The 17,643-nt window shown below is 43.3% G+C and overlaps 1 protein-coding gene across 1 annotated transcript in view; it reads right to left on the minus strand.

Annotated features, from left to right (window-relative positions):
- SESN1 (sestrin 1) overlaps positions 1–4,926 on the minus strand; it is a 78,715-nt gene extending 73,789 nt beyond the window's left edge. Inside the window, exon 1 of the mRNA XM_071548870.1 lies at positions 4,234–4,926. Within this exon, the coding sequence (XP_071404971.1) occupies positions 4,234–4,497 (264 nt within the window). The 5' untranslated portion in view covers positions 4,498–4,926. The remainder of the gene's footprint in view (positions 1–4,233) is intronic.
- Between the last annotated feature and the right edge of the window lie 12,717 nt (positions 4,927–17,643).

The raw sequence follows: 17,643 nt of genomic DNA on the forward strand, positions 1-17,643 counted from the left end.
CCCATTTTCTGTATGTTTCATTTACATCAATGAAAGGATCAATAGAGAGCAAAATTCTTTTCTCATTATTAGTTTCCCTCTTCAATGCAAAGGTTTGGTATCATGACATTACTTCTCAAAGAGGTTGAGATTGTTTTTTTCATTTCCTTGTATTTGCCCCAGTCAAGCTTTACATGCTGAGCTTTTTGACACAAGTTTCATTCTGCTGTTCTGTCACCTTTTATCCTATGTAGGCTAACATTCTCTGTGCATTCTCTGTGTTTATATAAAAAACTATTTTTATGAACTTACATACCCCTGTAGAGCAGTATGTTCTGCTCAGTCTTTTCCACTGGATGGTTACAAGAGATTTTAGCTCCCAAATCTCACACTTTCAGTGGCTCTTCTCCACCTTGTATTTATATTCCAGTCTCATACATCTAATTGATCCGATTGAGGCTAGCAGAATACTTTTAATAATAACATGTTTAGACCTCCCTCTGCTGTTCTTTCCCAATATATTTCTGTTGCTGTGCAGATACCCAGCATATCAGGTGGAATGATGTGCTACTCTGTGAGGTCATAAGCAATGAAACATGTGCAAGAAATTATCAAAAGCCATAATATGTACTTGGAGTTTTAGCTCAAAAAATACTCAAATATTTTCAAATGCAAACATTCAAACTCTTCTCACTTGGTTAAAAGATGGCAATTGAAATATTTACAAAATATTTTTAAAATTATTCAGTCAAAGCGGCTTTTGGATCTTGTTTGTATTAATAAAAGTACAAAAGTTTTATAATAAAAAAGAGGACTAGTTTGTTGATACTCTTTGTAATAACTCTCAGAAAAAAACTTGTCTACTCTAAATGAGAAACTAGATATATCCTCTTAGGCTAAAAAGAAAACATTATTATATATAAAGATAGATAACCTACAGTAAGAAACTCTTAAGTCAAATCAACAGGACTTTACATTAAGCAATAATTAAATTTTATAGATTCTGATACCATTTATTAATAATAACATTGATAATTATATTTTTAGTAGCAAAGAAGAAAGTTGCAGGCACTCAGCAATGGGACAAGGGGGCACGATGGGCTCAAGCTCTGCCAGGGGAAATTGAAGTTGGATATCAGAAAAAATTTCTTTCCAGAGAGAGTAATCAGGCATTGGAATGGGCTGCCCAGAGAGGTGGTGGATTCCCCGTCCCTGGAGGTTTTTAAACTGAGATTGGATATGGCACTGAGTGCCATGATCTGGTAAAGGGACTGGAGTTGGACCAAGGGTTGGACTTGATGCTCTCGGAGGTCTTTTCCAACCCAATCAATTCTATGATTCTATTCTATGATTCCATACTTAGCATTCCACCATTTATCAGAGGAATTTTTATCCAGAAAAGAGACCGCAACAAAAGCAGGCTTAGACAAATGCCATGCTGACAGAGGCTGCTGCCAAGCCTGCAGCTCACACCAGCCATATTAAAATGCATTCTACCAGCTTGCTCCAGACACAGAGCTGCAAAAACACCAGCAACACAGCTGCTCATGCCTAAATATTTGCTAAGTGCCCCAACAGGCAAGAGGGCCCAGAAAGAAACAGCCATTAGACCACGTGGAAAATTCAAATCTTCATTTCCCTCACTGATATATCCTGGAAGCAAAGCTGAAAGATGAAGAAAGAACATTTCACAATTCTTCATTCTGAGAGGGATGGATTAAAAAAATGGTCAGTCAGTCCAGGCTCAGACTACTAGTCTGGTTTGGACCATCCCACAGAAGAGAGAAGAAGGGGTGCCCCAGTACTCAGGAGAACTTTTGGGTTACAAGTTGCCTCTCCTGCCCTGGGCTCTGTATCATTTATATCCTGGCACAGAATAAGGTTTAGGCATCATAATGGTAAATATTGCTGTGGACTTAAATATTGTTTCATATCCCAAAACAGGGAGCTAAAGTAATACAAGTGAATCCTTTAAGTACTGATACTGTTCTGAAGAGGATTTCACATTTTTATAATGTTACTGAGCTATTTCCTTTTGGAATCACTGCTGAAAGCCATGGGATAATTATATTTAACCGTTTGCTTTATCTGCCATCTTCACTGCAGAGATTTGAATAAAGTTCCTCTTGGCCGTGTAATCAACAGAAAACCATTTCATGCCTGAAAATAAGCCCCAGCATCCAAAACAGAGTACTTGGATTGGCTTATTTTTTCCACAAATGTGGATCCAAAGATTACAACGAACATTTTCATTTATGAGTACAGAGACAAAAACTAAGATTTGCCACTCTAAATTCATAAAATAAAGAATACTCTCTTAGAGCAGCTTTTAAAGATTTTCTTAAGATAATGTTGTATCTGATTTTAGTTTGCTTAATTTGCTGTTAAACCTTTACTGCAGTTTGTGTATATACATTTGGATCCGTATCTTTTATACCTTTCACATCTGTCTTTATTAATCAAGCGAGGTATGACCATGGGATTTGAACTTGCACTTGCTCTATGAAAATAGACATATTTTCTACCAGAACTTTTCAGCCTAGTTAAAAAAACCTAGTAACAAAGCTTCTAAACAAGATTAATAGTTGATCATGCCTTTAACTTCAATACATGAAAACCTAAAAGGGAGTAATCAGGTCATGTATTCTGACCTCCTCCAAAATTTAGGTGAGAGATCACCATCTGTTTGGCCTTCGAATAGACTCGAATATCTCGGACCTGACAAAAACAAGTCTTCCCTTAGCAGTCTGTTCCAGTGACTCATCATTCTCACTGATAACAAACTCACTTCTCATTTGAATCTTCAACAGGGAAAATGACGTTGCAAAGGTGCCAGATTAAGTTTTTAAATTAATATTCAAGTTTGGGGTGGGGTTTTTTGTTTATTTGTTAACTTCACTGGTTTGGGTTGTTTTAAGAAAAGCTGTCCAGCTTTTCACACAGACCATGTGAAACCATCAGCTTCTACTGATAAAATCTGCTTTGAGAAAAATGTTCCATACAGCCTAAAGTGTATAAAATAAATTATACCATATCTATCACATTGCACACCATTGAGAAGTTGGACAAAATAAACAGAGCCTCTTTCAGCTCCAATAATCCAAACTCAGAATGTAATTCTACCTATATTACATAATAGTTTTCATGTAATAAATATGTATGCAATGTGTAAATTATTATATCTATAATATTTTTGAATTATTATTATAGTAGTTGTTATTTCTCCCTAGATTCCCCTTTATTCAACCTGTTAACGTTCAGGGAGAGAAAGCACAATAGTGGGAATCAGGCAGCTGACTCCAAGCACAGTTTGGTGTATTCACTTGTGATTAAAAGAAATACCCAAATTTCCTTTTCCTGCTCTGCAGCAAGTAGTATTTTTAGCAGTGCTGCCAGACCTATTAATACAAGAATTCGAAGACCTGCGCAAAAATTTGAGGAGACAAGAGAATTGCGCTGTAACTATAATTAGATAGTAACAGTGGAAGAGTACAAAGTAACATTTATTTTTGTAGCATTAGGTCAGAAAAAGTAATCCTCTATTGGCTAGGTCACCTAGGAGCTATAAAAAAATTGGATTCTATCTATTCCAGTGGAAAAACTATCAATAAACAGAGAGGGAATTTTGACAGGCTCTGGCTCAATAGCCTGGAAGCTTATACGGGTTTTAAAAGATCCCAAACCATTTATATTTATATTTTCAGTTGGAACCTCGAATGTGAATACTTCCTGTTTTCCTATTAAAGCTAACCTAGTAATATCGCAGCACTTGTTCATACAGACCGAAACGAGAGTGTTAAAGCTGTTATTTCAGCGCTTTCTTCGGGATGCCCCAACTTTCCAGCCATTCATTGCCATATCCTCCTCTCCGCCGGATTGCCCTGAAAGACCTTACGCTTTTTCACCGATTGAGAGAATAGTGAAGGTTGGAAGGGACCTCTGGAGATCATCCGCTCCAATCCCACTGCCAAGGCAGGGTCCTCTACAGCAGGTCACACAGGAACGCGTCCAGTGGGTTTTGAAAGTCTCCAGAAAGACACTTCCCCCCGCCCTGCCCTTTCGTAAGGCTTTTCCAAATGTTTCTTCGTGGAGAGAGAGCGTTTGGCATGTAATAACACAGAAATAAATCTGCCCCAGCGGGTCCGACGCCCACCCACCTCGCCGCACAGATGCAAACCGAGGGTGCCCTTCGTGGGACGGATCCGGGAGAGCCCCCGACCCTCGGCCGAAGGGGAGGGGTTCTGCGGCGCTCACCTGCACCCCGCCGAGGATCGCCTCGCTCTTCTCCCTCACGTCGGGAAAGGGGCAGCGCCTGGAGAGCATGAGCAGGCGGGCCAGCGCCTGGCCCAGCCCGTCGCGGGCTGCGGGCACCGAGAGCCCGTCGGCGGCCGCGGCGGGGGCGATGCTCTCGGCTCGGCGCAGTACGGCTTGCCCGATGGTGTCCAGGGCGGCGGCGCGGGCGGCGGCGTCGCGGCTGCACAGCCCGTCCCAGCGCACCTCGCCGTCCCGCTCCTCCATGGGGCCGCCCGGCTGCCGCTGCCCCGCCGCCTCCTCCTCCTCCTCCTCAGCAGCCCCGGCGCGGCCGCCCCATGGCGGGCTCCCGGCAGCCGCCAGCCCGCCCACACGCACGACGGCGAGCGCAGAGCCCGCTGCCCGCGCCGCATGGGGGGCAGCCCCGGCCGGTGCCCCCGACAGCCGCCGCCCTCCCGCGCCGGGGCTGCCGAGCGAGCGGCGCCGCTGCGGCTTCGCCTTTCCCGGCGGGGAGAGGGGCGGCCACCAACCCGCGGGGCCCGCGGCTCCTCCTCCCTGCCCCGGGCATGGAGAGAAGGGGCCGCCCCGGGAGAGGGAGAGGCAGGGCCGGGGCCGCCCCTCAGCCCTCCCCGCCGGGGCCGCCACAGACCCCCGGCCGCCCCTCGCTCCGGTTGCGGGGGAAGCGCTTCCGCCCGGCGCCGCGGCCCGCCTGACGGACGTGCGCGCCAGCCAATCCTCTGCCAGGGCTCCCTGGCGGCGGCCCAATCGCAGCGGGTAGCGGCAGCTTTCGGAGGGGTTCTGGGATGTGTAGTCCAGCCGATGGGAGGTGAGGTATCCCGGCAGGCAGCGCTGTGCAAGCGAAGAACTACGACTCCCGGCAGGCAGCGCGGCCCTGCCTGGCCCTGCCGGGCCCTGCCCAAGGAAGAGTGTTCCCGTCATGGAGCGTGGGTGGGCCCGCGGCGGAGGAATCGCCGTGTCGGCTTTGGCTCAGAGCCGTGCAACGGCAAACGTGTTTTAAGCGACCCTGAAGGCGTGTGAGAGGCGCGCTTCCATATAGCTTAAGTAAAGTCGTCAGCGAGAAGGGAAAACCAGTCGGTGCTAGCGAAACACGGAGCCGTCATCAGTTGGAATGAAAGGGGGGGAAAGTCTCCGCAATATTCAAAATGGACAATAGTTCCGCAGTGGTTGTATCCACATGATGCAGGGGCTGATGAACCTGGGTAAGAGAAGGCTCAGGCGAGCTCTTACCCGTGTGTATATCCATACATGTATATGTACCTGAAGGGAAGGTGCAATGAGGACGGAGCCAGGGAGTTCCCAATGGTGCCCTGTGACAGTATCAGAGGTGATGGGCTCAAAGTGAGACAGAGGATGTTCCCTCTGAACATCAGGAAATACTTTTTTACTGTGATGGTGACAAGCGCTGGCACGGCTTGCCTGGGGAGGTTCCAGAGTGACTATCCTTGGATATCTTCCAGAGGCACCTGGACATGGTCCTGGGCAGCTGTCTCTAGGTGTCCCTGCTTGAGCGGGAAGGTGTGACCAGGAGGTCTGCAGAGGTCCCTGCCAACCTCAGCCATTCTGTGATTAAGTGAAATCTGTCACCAAATGGGCAGGTACTGCTGTTTCCCACGCTTTTTGCTTGAGGGGGAAAAGATGCTTGCTTTTTCTTTTTTTTTGATAATTTTCAGCGAAGTCAGTTCCTGGATCCAGTTCACCTCTTGGCAGAGAAAAAGAGAGGGAAACAAGGGCAGAACTGTTTGCAGCTCTCACATTAAAGCAACTGTGAAACTAAAATTTTGAGCGTACTGAAAGGCAAAAGAATACTTGAAAGTAAATGAGGAACAGGACATTGGGCCTATAAAGATCCAGAAACCACCTCTGAGTCCAGGAACAGAGCTTGGGCTGGCTCCCCAACACCAGCCATCAACAGCTCTTTTATTTGTGAAGAATCTGGTTTCTTCATCTAGCATCCCTTTTTTTTCTGTCACTGTGTCTTTAAATCTTGCAATGTAAGTGTCATTCTATGTTACCTGTGCCTTTCAAGGAAGACCAGTCTCTCTTTTCCATGAAATCCTTTCTACAAGGAGACTACATTGCCATTGTTTGGCAGCATGGACAGGCCTGGACTGCTCACACAGCTGCCTTCTCTAGGCCTTTGGCACCCTCATGAACAATGTATCTGCAGAAATCATCACTACCTGTAATAAATACGGGTCTTGACTTCTCTAAGCACTTGAGGCCTCCACCCAGCGTAAGTGATGGGTTCAATGAAAATAATTCTGCCAGCACCTTTTATGTTGTTGAGGGGCTTTTGTTTTATTTTTTACATTAGCTACTACTTCAGCTTCCTGTCCTGTTCTGTCATCACTCATTAGGGTCTCCCATTTTCCTGTGGATAAACATGTCATGTATGTTTGCTTTTTTTCTATCTAAATTTTGATCTTCAGAAGCTGGATAGATCTTATTTTTCCTGTGATAAGTTTGCACTTCTTGAGTGTCTCTCAAAATGGCTACGTATGTCCAAGGTCAATAAAGTGAATCAGAATCAGAACTGGAGCTTTGGTTTAGACTTTGGTACAGCTCTATTCACATGCTGAATGCTAAGATTGATTGAAAGTCACAGCACTGCTTTTATCTTTTAGAACTTGTTTTTTCCACTGGCTGCAAATGAACTCTGGCTACAGGAAACAGATTGTGAAACTGGCTCCAAGGCCTAAACTTCAGATTTCAGCCCTCTGTTTTATGGATTTTAATGTAGTACTTTGGTAATGGGGATGAAAGTGGCTTTATTTTTTCCAAACCAAATCTCTGCAGTTTTCCGATACGAGGTCAAGCTTCTTTGTGCACTGCAAGACATTGTGGAAATCAAGGTCAAAGGCTACCAGTGGGATTAATCAGAGCCTGAAGTTAAGGGAATGTGTTTGTTTGATTGGTGTGTTCACTGACTGAAGTTAACATGCTTGGTTTTGATCTTTAAAGAATGGATAAGAGAAAGGCAGAATTATGAAGGAAACAGTCTGGCAGCCCATCCAGTATTACGGCATTTGAGTTTTTAGAATTATAAGCTGAAGAAAAACAAATTTGTGGCTGTTTTAAACCTCAGTATTTCCTTCCTTGATGGTTTATCAACTTCCCTCTTTTTTTGACTAGATAAGGACTTCTATAGCCATATGCAAATGATATCGAATTGCAGAATTATGTTTGAAAATAAAATATCCAGTGGTTGTATTCATGTTCTTTCTAACATATAAGACCTAAAATATTTTATATTTACTTTTAAAGGTGCCTTCCAGTTTCTGTATGTCACAAAATTGAAGTTTACTGCACAATGCAGTAGTCAATTACTGGAAAACTAACACTAACACAGTAACACTTGTGCAGTTTTAAAGGAACTACTTTTTAAATTACATTCCTTCATCTCCTTTCATACACACCTGGTTCTGTTCAGGCTTACTTCATTCCAGATAGTAAATACCTAGGATGGGATCACTGTTCTAAAAGTTCATCCTCCCTTTTTAGATCTGGGTATTGGCATGTTGCCACAATAAATGGAACTCCACAGTAGAATACATTTTTCTTCATGCTCTGAGAAAACAAAGTTCTGTGGCTCCTCTTTTGCAGAGAGACACCAAAAAGCCAGAGGCTACTCCTCTACTGCCTTTGAACACAGGCTCAGGGTTGGTGTCAAGCTGAGACCTGTATGTGATTCCAACAGATTGGCCTCAAAGATTGAGCAAATTACAGCTTAAGGTGTTTAACATTAGTTTAACATCTTTGTCAGTGATGTGAACAGTGGGATTGAGTGCACACTCAGCAAGTCTGCCTATGATGCCAATCTCTGTGGTGCAGTCAACATGCTGGAGGGAAGGGGTGCCATCCAGAGGGACCTTGACAGGCTGGAGAGATGGAAGTGTGCAAATCTCGTGAAGTTCAACAAAGCCAAGTGCAAGATCCTACACCTGGGTCAGGGCAATCCCAAGCAAAAATACAGGCCGAATGGAGAATGGATTGAGAGCAGCCCTGAGAAGAACTTGGGGCTGTTGGTGATGAGAAGCTCAGCATGAGCTGGCAATGTGTGCTTGCAGCCCAGAAAGTGAGCTGTGTCCTGGGCTGTATTGAGAGGAGTGTGGCCAGCAGTTCAAGGGGGATGAATCTACCCCTCTAATCTGCTCTTGAGAGACCCCACCTGGAGTGCTGCATCCAGCTCTGGGGCCCCCAATACAAGAAGGACATGGACCTGCTGCAGTGAGTCCAGAGAAGGGCCGTGAAGGTGATCAGAGGAGGCTGGAGCACTTCTCCTAAGAAGGCAGTCTGAGAGAGTTTAGCCTGGAGTTTAGTCTAAGTTGTTCAGCCTGGAGAAGAGAAGGCTCTGGGGAGGCTTTACAGCACCTTCCAGTACGTAAAGCTGGAGAGGAACTTTTTACAGGGGCACACAGGGAGGGAATGGTTCACAGTGGCACAAGGAGGAATGGCTCTAATCTTGAAAGAGGGTAGGTTTAGATGCGATTTTTGGAATAAACTCTTGTTGTGGATTAAAGTAAACAATAAATAACACAGAGGAAAAGGACATCACGCATCAGACCAGTGTGATCAAGCAAATGCCCTTTATTACATACTGCACACGGTTTATATAGGGTTAAAGTTACATTCTATTGGTTAAATTGAACTTCATACTATCTAATTGCAAATCCCAATTGGTTATAATCCATATCTAACAAGCCCAATGTTTTGGTGAACTCATCCTGACTGTTTTCAGGAACATCTCTGGAGTCCTGTGGGAGACCTGAGGAGTTCTCATGGGAAACCTCTGGGGAGTTGCTGCGAACGTTTAGGGAGTGATTTTACTGGTCCGCATCAGCTGTGGCCTTGATTATTCTTATTGCTTTCAGTCTCACAGGGTCTATATAGATCTGAATTGCTCACCTTTGATTTTTCTGTACCTACAGTGGATGGCCCATCCCTGAAAGGGTGCAAGGCCAGGTTGCATGGGGTCTTTGAGCAACCTGGTCTAGTGGAAGCTGTCCCTGACCATGACAGAGGGGTTGGAACTAAATGATCTTTAAGGCCCCTTCCAATCCAAACTATTCTATGGTTCTGTGTGGGAGAAAATGTGGCCTTGTTTTACTTCTAAGCATGTGTTTGTACATCTAGCATGTACTCTGGCCTGTCATGCATTGCAGATGTACATTTGCACCAAACTCAGCCATGCTGCCTCCTTAGAGGTCACAAATGCAGCAGGGATGGGTAAGTTAGCTGATGACTTCTTCTTGGGAGATTAAATCTTTTATGCAGAAAGCCTGTGGAATAGGTTTATGCTGAAGGATGGGTTTCTTTGAGAAGAGCTGGGCTATGATGTACCAGAACTACAGGTCACTTACAGTCCTGCTGTACTATGCCAACCCTCTGACTATACTACATTTATACTTAACTGCTTAAATGTAATACTTAACTATAAATGTAGCCTGAAGCACTGAAGACTAAGAAAACAGCATGGGTAAACTTAAAGTTCAGTTCTGAAAAACTCCACATAGCAGCCACCTGAACACTCTTACTCTCTTTCTGGATAGCAATGTTCAGAGTTGCCCCAAACTGGGCATCTTCATACCTGTGTCCCCTTTGTGCCCATTTGTGGTCTAGGAAATAGGGTGGAGCAGCTCCAGGAGCAGTCCAGCTGAGTGGAACCTCTCCAAGGCTAAGAAGTCAGGGTCTGTTGTAGCCACAGCTTCAGTGCCTGACTGTATTTGGTAGGCTGCTCACCTACAGTACAGCAACCCAGGGATGAGACAGTTGGCTTTTAGCCCAAAGGCATTTATGTCAACACCTCCTAACTTCCAGGAGAGTATCCCAAGTGCTCAGAAGGACTGTAAAATTGAAAAGAAGCATTCATTACCTCACTAGTTGAATTTGTGCCCTATTGAAAAGTGTGGCAGTTAGTAGTGGTGGTTAGTCTGGTAGTTAGTCCCAAGGCAGTCCTGTTTTTTATCCAGGAACTATTTGGTACAAAAAAGCACACATAAACCCCCAGACTCTGTTTTGATGATTTTGATCTCGTTGAGAGAGATACATCCTCGTTTTACTCTGTCTATCATCTCAGCTGCCTTATCCTTGTTCTGGACTCCTACATATTGTTCAGAACGGGGTCATAACTTCAAACAAAAAGGTGGTGACTCCCTGTTTCCTTCCTGCTCTTCCTCCTCCCAGTCTAGCATGATCATCAGGGATGAGGCATGAATGCTCCTCAGGAACTCCCACTTCCAGGCCAGTGTTCTGACCACTGGGTAGCACCACGGAGATGATGGACACTACTTGCTCCAGCTGCACTTTAAAAGAAAATGAATATTGCTTATTGAGAATTTTATATCTGCTGGCAGGTCAAAAGGCCTTTTAAACACCTTTGGCAGGCTGACTGTTAACACAGCCCTTGGTGTTTTCCAGCAATAACACAAAGAAAAATGCTGTGACCAGCAGCCACACGAAATGAAGTCACAGACCAGAAAAGCTACAGGGACTCTATTCATTGTTTTAAAGAACAGATTTTGGCACTCACTGCCAGAAGAGGACTCCAAATCCTGAGTCCAAAGAGTATAAAGGTGCCAAGCACCAGGGTGGGACTTCACCCCCTCAACGCAGTATTTGTTAGCTCCTCACTGAGTTCGCTGCTTGTTTTGGAGCTATACTTGCACTGCTTGTACATGCAGGGAATGTAAGCCTGTCATCACCACACTCAGCCCGGAGGCTGAAAGGCTCATGTATCCTGGAACATTAGTCCCTTATCAGTTCCATCCCTCTAACTTATTAAGGTCACACAGAATGGCAAGAATTTAAGACAAGACCCTAGAGATCCACTAAATTTCCTTGCAATCACAAACTGCGTATACTATAACAGGGAAGAAATGCCTTTTAAAATTTTATAATCAGTTCAACTTAGTTTTCTATCTATTGTGCAGGATTTTGTAGCACCTTACTCAGATTTATTTTTTCTTCATCTCTGAAGTCATACAAGTTTACACATACAGATTACATGAAACAAGTAATGGCTTTGAATGTTTTAAGTTTTCCCAGACAACTCGGGACAGAAATAGTGATAAAACCATTTTTGCATTTTTGACTACCCATTATATCATATGATATATAAACTCTTTGGCATTAATACTTAGGATATTGTGCCTGGTCAGGATGTGCAATGTGGATGTTGCTATGAATATTCTGAGTTATATAAGCAGACTATATTATTTAAAATTATTCTTCATCAAAATAGGTCTCCAAAATAAGATTGAGGAGTTGCTTTCACTCAGATCTTCCTGCAATTTTTCTGCATAGTTAAAGACAACTGTTCCTACACAATATAGGATTTTGGGAGTCATCTCTTGCCTGGAGTGAAACTTACCTTTTCCTTGTTAACACCTTTTTTTTCTGATTCTGGTTCTTAGGTTGCCTGGTGTACAAAAGCAGAATAGAGTCCTTGTTCCCTGCCAGGTGCCTGCTTATCAGTAGCAAAGGAATACATGAAAAAAAAGTAGGTGTGGTAGTTGGTAAAAAGAGACACATCCTATGAATAATTACTCTCTTTGTGTTTCTCTGCTCATCCATGTCAAGCTTTCAGAGTTATCTGTCTAAAAATCTACCTCCTACTCTATCTTCATGCTGGGTTAAAGGATGCTGTATGAAGAGACTGACAGTTTCCCTGAGAAAGTTTTGGTAAAAACAGAAGTTTACTTTAAAAATAAATTCAAAGCCAACGGTGGTGACACAATCTGTGTGTTTCATCTGCCTAGAGGACGAGTTGCGACATCCAAAACAATCTTTCAATGATACCATTAAATATTTGAGACATAAAAGGTGAAAAGTACTATGGGGTAACAGTGTTTACCGTGAATGAGTCAGGACCTGCAATAACTATCCCCTGGGTCGTAATATTTCTTCCCTATGACTGTAATTTCAACCCACTCTTATATTTGCCTTGCCCTAACCTAATATGACTTTTTGTTTTTTTAATTGCCTTTCTAATCTCCAATTGTTCTGTCTGTGCACAGATATACAGTCTTATACTGGAGTCAGTTGCCTTCCCTTTCCACAACAGCAAAGCCTTTCTCTTTTTAAGCAAGGGTCTATAGCCAAAGCCAGTAGTTTCTTCCTGCAATCCAATCTATCAGGACACACTAAGCTAAACAAACTACATATGGAAGACAGTGAGATGGCATCAGTAGAAAATAACAGTGGAGAGAAAAAGGAACTTTTTACATTCTTCATGTAAAGTAATGAGGAAACCACCTTCAGTTTCCACATCAGTCTGTATTAAGAGCAAGCAGCACCTGTTGGAACTGAATCTTAAGTGCAAAGGGAAGAAATTTGATAGTTATTCTTGCTTGGGGAAAAAGAAAAAGTATTTTTACTTTGAAAAAATTCCTCACTTTTTATGCTAGAAGAGGGAGTGTGAGAAAAAGAATGACAAATAGAGAAGGGCAAGGAAAAAAGCTATAGGATTATGTAAGTACAATGAAAAAAGAGATGAGGGCAAAAATCAACTGTAACTGTGGGTATTGGTGAAAGGAGAAGAGGAACAGAACTATGAGTGAAGTGAGGAAGTCTATTAGTGACCATTTAAAGTATTTGGCTTTGTATTTGATGCCTGGTACAAAATAGTTGTATTTAATTACTTTGGATGGATTAAAGACTTATAAATGTAATTATTTTGACAACACTATATTCTAGGCTAGAAGCTTTCATGCTAACATAGCAATTATTACTAAAGAGGAATTTGCCCTCTTACTTCTCTGAATTCTAAATTCAGTTATCATCTGTACATGCAGATTACAGCAGTTTGCACCAATTATGAGTTTATCATCCACTTTTGAATGAAGGCCCAGTTGAATGAGGAATTTGATCTGCTGTGCTCATTGAAGAAAACAGCAAAACTGTCATGACAATATGACCCAAGTTTGCTTGCTTGATCCACTGCCAGGTTAGAACCTATTCCTAAAAAATGTCATAAAAATATCTCCTTCCTACCAGGTTATTTTTTCCCTTGTTCAAAAAGTACTTATGTAATTCATTCAGTTTTCTTTCCTCTTCTCTAGCAAATGGGAACTAGAAAAACATCAGTAAAATGCTTAGGTCTGACACAGTGAAAAGTCTTAGGAATAAAGTCTTAGGGTTTGTGTTTTTTTCATTAAATTGCCAGGTTTTATCCAACTTGACTGTATATCATGAGAAGACATAGAATGCCATTTCTTTTCCTTGTCTTTCAAGACTGAAAGATAATGATTCTATGAAAGTTCTACATAAGACTTAAAATTCAGAAATTAATAGGTTTTGCTACAGTAGCATCAAAGACTGGGCACTTAACCTTTATCAGGTTCTGAGTCTGCCGGTGTGTATCTCACAGTTTGGTCAACAAACTAACTCCCATGGACTTGTCTGTGTGTCAGTTTTTCAAAACACTCAGAGGTTCCTTAATTACTGTAACAAATTTCAGCCATTTGCTCTAAACTTATTTGAAGTGGAACTTGACAAAATTTAGAAACACATCGAAATGCTTTAGTGATTCAGTGAGGTTTCACTTCCTGTTAATTTTGCAGCTGTCACCGTGTCATTTCTAACACACTTAGATTAGAGATGGCATGGGAGTACCAGTTACTTAGATATATCCTGAGTGATATCATATGTTTCAGGCTGATTAAAGTGCTTTTGTCAGGCTGCTGGAGACTGGGTGTTCCCAAAACAACAGTGCCATTTGCCTACAACATTCTTTCTTCCTTTTTTTGTCTGTGGAAGGGCTGTTCTTTTGCTGTTGAGACTAAAGCTGAGTGTTGCAGCATAGCTAGTACAGCTGACCAAGCTTTTCCCCCTGGTTCTCAAGGGAAAAGGGGGAAAAACTGACCAATTTGGATCGTGTCACAAAAATGGCCTCTTACATAACCTTTTGCCAGCAAAGCTTGGCTCAAAGAGACAAAGTAGCAGCCAAAATTCTGGGAGTTTCTTGGTATAGCCTGTATTGGGACATTTCTTTAAAACTTCTCTTATGGCAGATAAACAGTGAATCATTCCTTGGTTCATCTGAGACTTTGTTTTCAGTTACAAAAAACAATCACTATAAATTTTGTATGCCCAGTAGGTCAGGTCAGAAGATTAATATCTTTGTATTTCTTTCTGAAAAATGCTTTGATCTGTTTTTAATTTTTCTTTTTTGAAGGTGTTCTGACAGCACCTCTTTGTTTGGTTCCGAAAGGTTGCCCTCACACGTGAGCTAACAAACATCAGGGAATTTAGTGGAAGAATCGCTTACATTATCACATTATTCGTTTAGTGTATATCTTTTGGGAGACTGTTAAGCCGGCATTATTCCCCAAGTCTGCTGTAGCTCACATGTGGAAAAAGCTTTTTCCACATGCTGCTATACAGTATGGGACATACTTGTGTATGTGACAAAATGCTTCTGGACTTTTCACTTTGGGAGACTTTATTTTTTTAGACTTTTTTAATAATGTAGCTAGCAATGGAGGAGAGGAGTGGAAAGGAGGGGAAGAGGGGGATGAAGAAGTTATAACTGTTCCTTCTGTAACATTTGGGGTTTCATTTGTGTTCAGTAATTCTCTGATGTTGGTATGCTTACTCGTGCAGACAGCAGTGACTAAAATGTCAATTGATTTTTACAGCAACCCAGTCCGGTACTCTGGCATTTAATGCAGGCCACACTCAAGCAAAAGTAAATAGAAACTGGATAAAGGTATATCATATTAATACTTAGATGACTGTGATGAAATGGGAAAAACCATGTTTGTCCTAAGGTACCAAACTCCAGCTTGCTTACTCTCCTCTGAGGCATGAAAGTCACATATACAGGTATGGACCTGATGACGGGATTGCTCCCCAACATACTTTGTGCAGGCTCACTCTCAGCCTGCGTGTGATGGTAAGCCAGCAGGCAGAAGTGATCCCACTGAAGGGACCAGCTCTGCTCATGCTCACACCCCAGGGATGAGCACACTGGCTGCAGCAAGGTAGGAAGTAAGCACTGTATTTGCATTAATGCAGAGGTGTCACAGAGCTAATCTGCTATGCCTGGCATCATGCACTGTTCACAGGGTTACAAATGTGTGGCAGGAACTTCATAAGCCTTGTGGCTCAGACTTGGAGAAAAACAGATGGCTTGGCCAGGTTGATGTTTAAATGGCAAGCCCATGTTCAGCACTAAATTTCCTCATGCTTGATGCAATATGTGTAGGAACTGGCTATGTGTTTTTCTGTGTAAAATAACAACAGGTATCTGAGCATCCATCAACACAGGCTGGGCCAGTTCTGCTTAAAAAACTCGAAGGGCTGATGCTAACTCCAGATGTGACCTGCACAGCACAAGTGCTTCACCCTGCTGACTGCAGTGGTGCAGGCTACTGGGGTGGGAGTGCAGCATTTCTTCCTTCTTCCCCTCCCCTCTGCATGTAACCAGGGTATTTTGTCAGCCCCTGTTCAACATGCATACTTCTTCTTGGCTCTTCCCCAAACTCAATGGAGTGCACTGATTTCCTAAACCAAGGGCTTGTCTAGACAACAGTGTTCTGGCTGCTTTAAGGAGTGTTGTTCAAGGGCTAAATCTCCCTAAGCCTTGTGGAGTTACATTAGTATAAACATTGCTATTTGGGAAGAAATATCTGCTTTAAAGCACCTCTCTTGGGCTGTGTATCAGGTGTCCACGATAGCGTGGAATAAAACAGTGGTTTAAGCTTGCAACGGATGTGGGCTGTGTAAGACTTTTTTAAAAGAAGATTTGTTTGTGATGGTTTTATAGAAGTTTGAATACAGTTGATGTTCAAACATACGTCAAGGTACTTAATTATTTCCTGCTAAGTTTCTTGTTGCAATGGGCTGGAAGCGGCCAGGATGTTTAGTGGTGTCTTGCTGCTATAGAGTGACTTGGTCTTTTTCCTGGCACATCTCTTTCCTTGAGGTCTGCAGTTTTGCAGACATTACTTCTGTGCACTATGGTAATTATAAATTGTATTTACTTGCTAATATATTAGGACTCAACTAGAGCACTTCTACTAGAGCAATTATGCTGACAGAGCCTCCAAACACTATAGCAACCATTCCTTCAGCTGCTGTGCCTGAGGAAGCTGTGGTAAAGCAAGGCTATGTCTGCAGCAGAGTTTCTGCAAACACAGGTGTCTCAGTCCAGTGGTGTTTTCTTTCACACCCTTTGTTGAGCCTGTGCTCTTAGGAGCAGTGTGGGGAGCTCCCCCTTGCAGCTGCAGTGTGTGTGTTACCCTCTGCTCTGCTGGCAAAGTTGTGGGTGGGGGTTTGTGCTGAAGCCCACACCGGATTAGCTGGATCGCTACCACCGGCAGGTAAGCTGGCCTCTTCTCTGTCACTTTCCTCTGGCTTCACTTGCAGAACTAAAGGTGTATTAATTCCCTTTCTCCCAAGCAAGTGTCCCCCGTGTTCCCCCACCTTGATGTTGCTGAGCTTGTCCACAAACTGTCACATTTTCTGGTGCTTTATTCCCTCCTTCTCTTGCTTATTATTTTCTTCGGATCACCGCCCTCCTTACAACTGTCCACAGACCCATCTCCTTGGAAACAGTGAAACTTGTTTATGTGAAAGTAATAAGGAAACTAATTGATGCATAGCTGCCCAGGCATGCGAGGGAGCCATGTTCCACTAGAGGATGTTGGAAAAGCAACTCTCCACTTACTCTGACTGCCAGGTAGGATGATGTGAGCAACAACCATCTTCTTCCTCTGGTGTTTCCAAAGTTGCCTTCCTTTGTTCACAGCAGTGGTAGGAAACTTTTTGCATGCACATATGCTTATTTTTGTGGACCTTTTTTACTAGTAATTTTCATCACCAATGTGTAGGGATTGAGAAGCAATGGGAAAATTGGTCAGTCTTGCTTGTATCTTATTTTGTGGAACACTGTGCTGGCACACTGTGCCATGCCAGAATCATAGAATCATAGAATCAGTTGGGTTGGAAGAGACCTACGAGATCCTCAAGTTCAACCCTTAATCCAACCCCACTTTGATTGCTAGATCATGGCACTCAGTGCCACGTCCAATCTCAGTTTAAAAACCTCCAGGGATGGGGAATCCACCACCTCTCTGGGCAGGCCATTCCAATGCCTGATTACTCTCTCTGCAAAGCATTTTTTTCTGATTTCAAACTTAAATTTCCCCTGGCAGAGCTTAAGCCCGTGCCTCCTTGTCCTATTGCTGAGTGCCTGGGAGAAGAGACCAGCCCCCACCTGGCTAGAACTTCCCTTCAGGTAGTTCTAGACAGTGATGAGGTCACCTCTGAGCCTCCTCTTCTCCAGGCTAAACACCCCCAGCTCCCTCAGCCTCTCCTCATAGGACTTATGCTCCAGTCCCTTCACCAGCCTTGTTGCTCTTCTCTGGACCCGCACACACATCTCCTCAC

Source organism: Pithys albifrons, chromosome 2 (assembly GCF_047495875.1).
Source record: "Pithys albifrons albifrons isolate INPA30051 chromosome 2, PitAlb_v1, whole genome shotgun sequence".
In the NCBI taxonomy this organism is placed as follows: domain Eukaryota; kingdom Metazoa; phylum Chordata; class Aves; order Passeriformes; family Thamnophilidae; genus Pithys; species Pithys albifrons.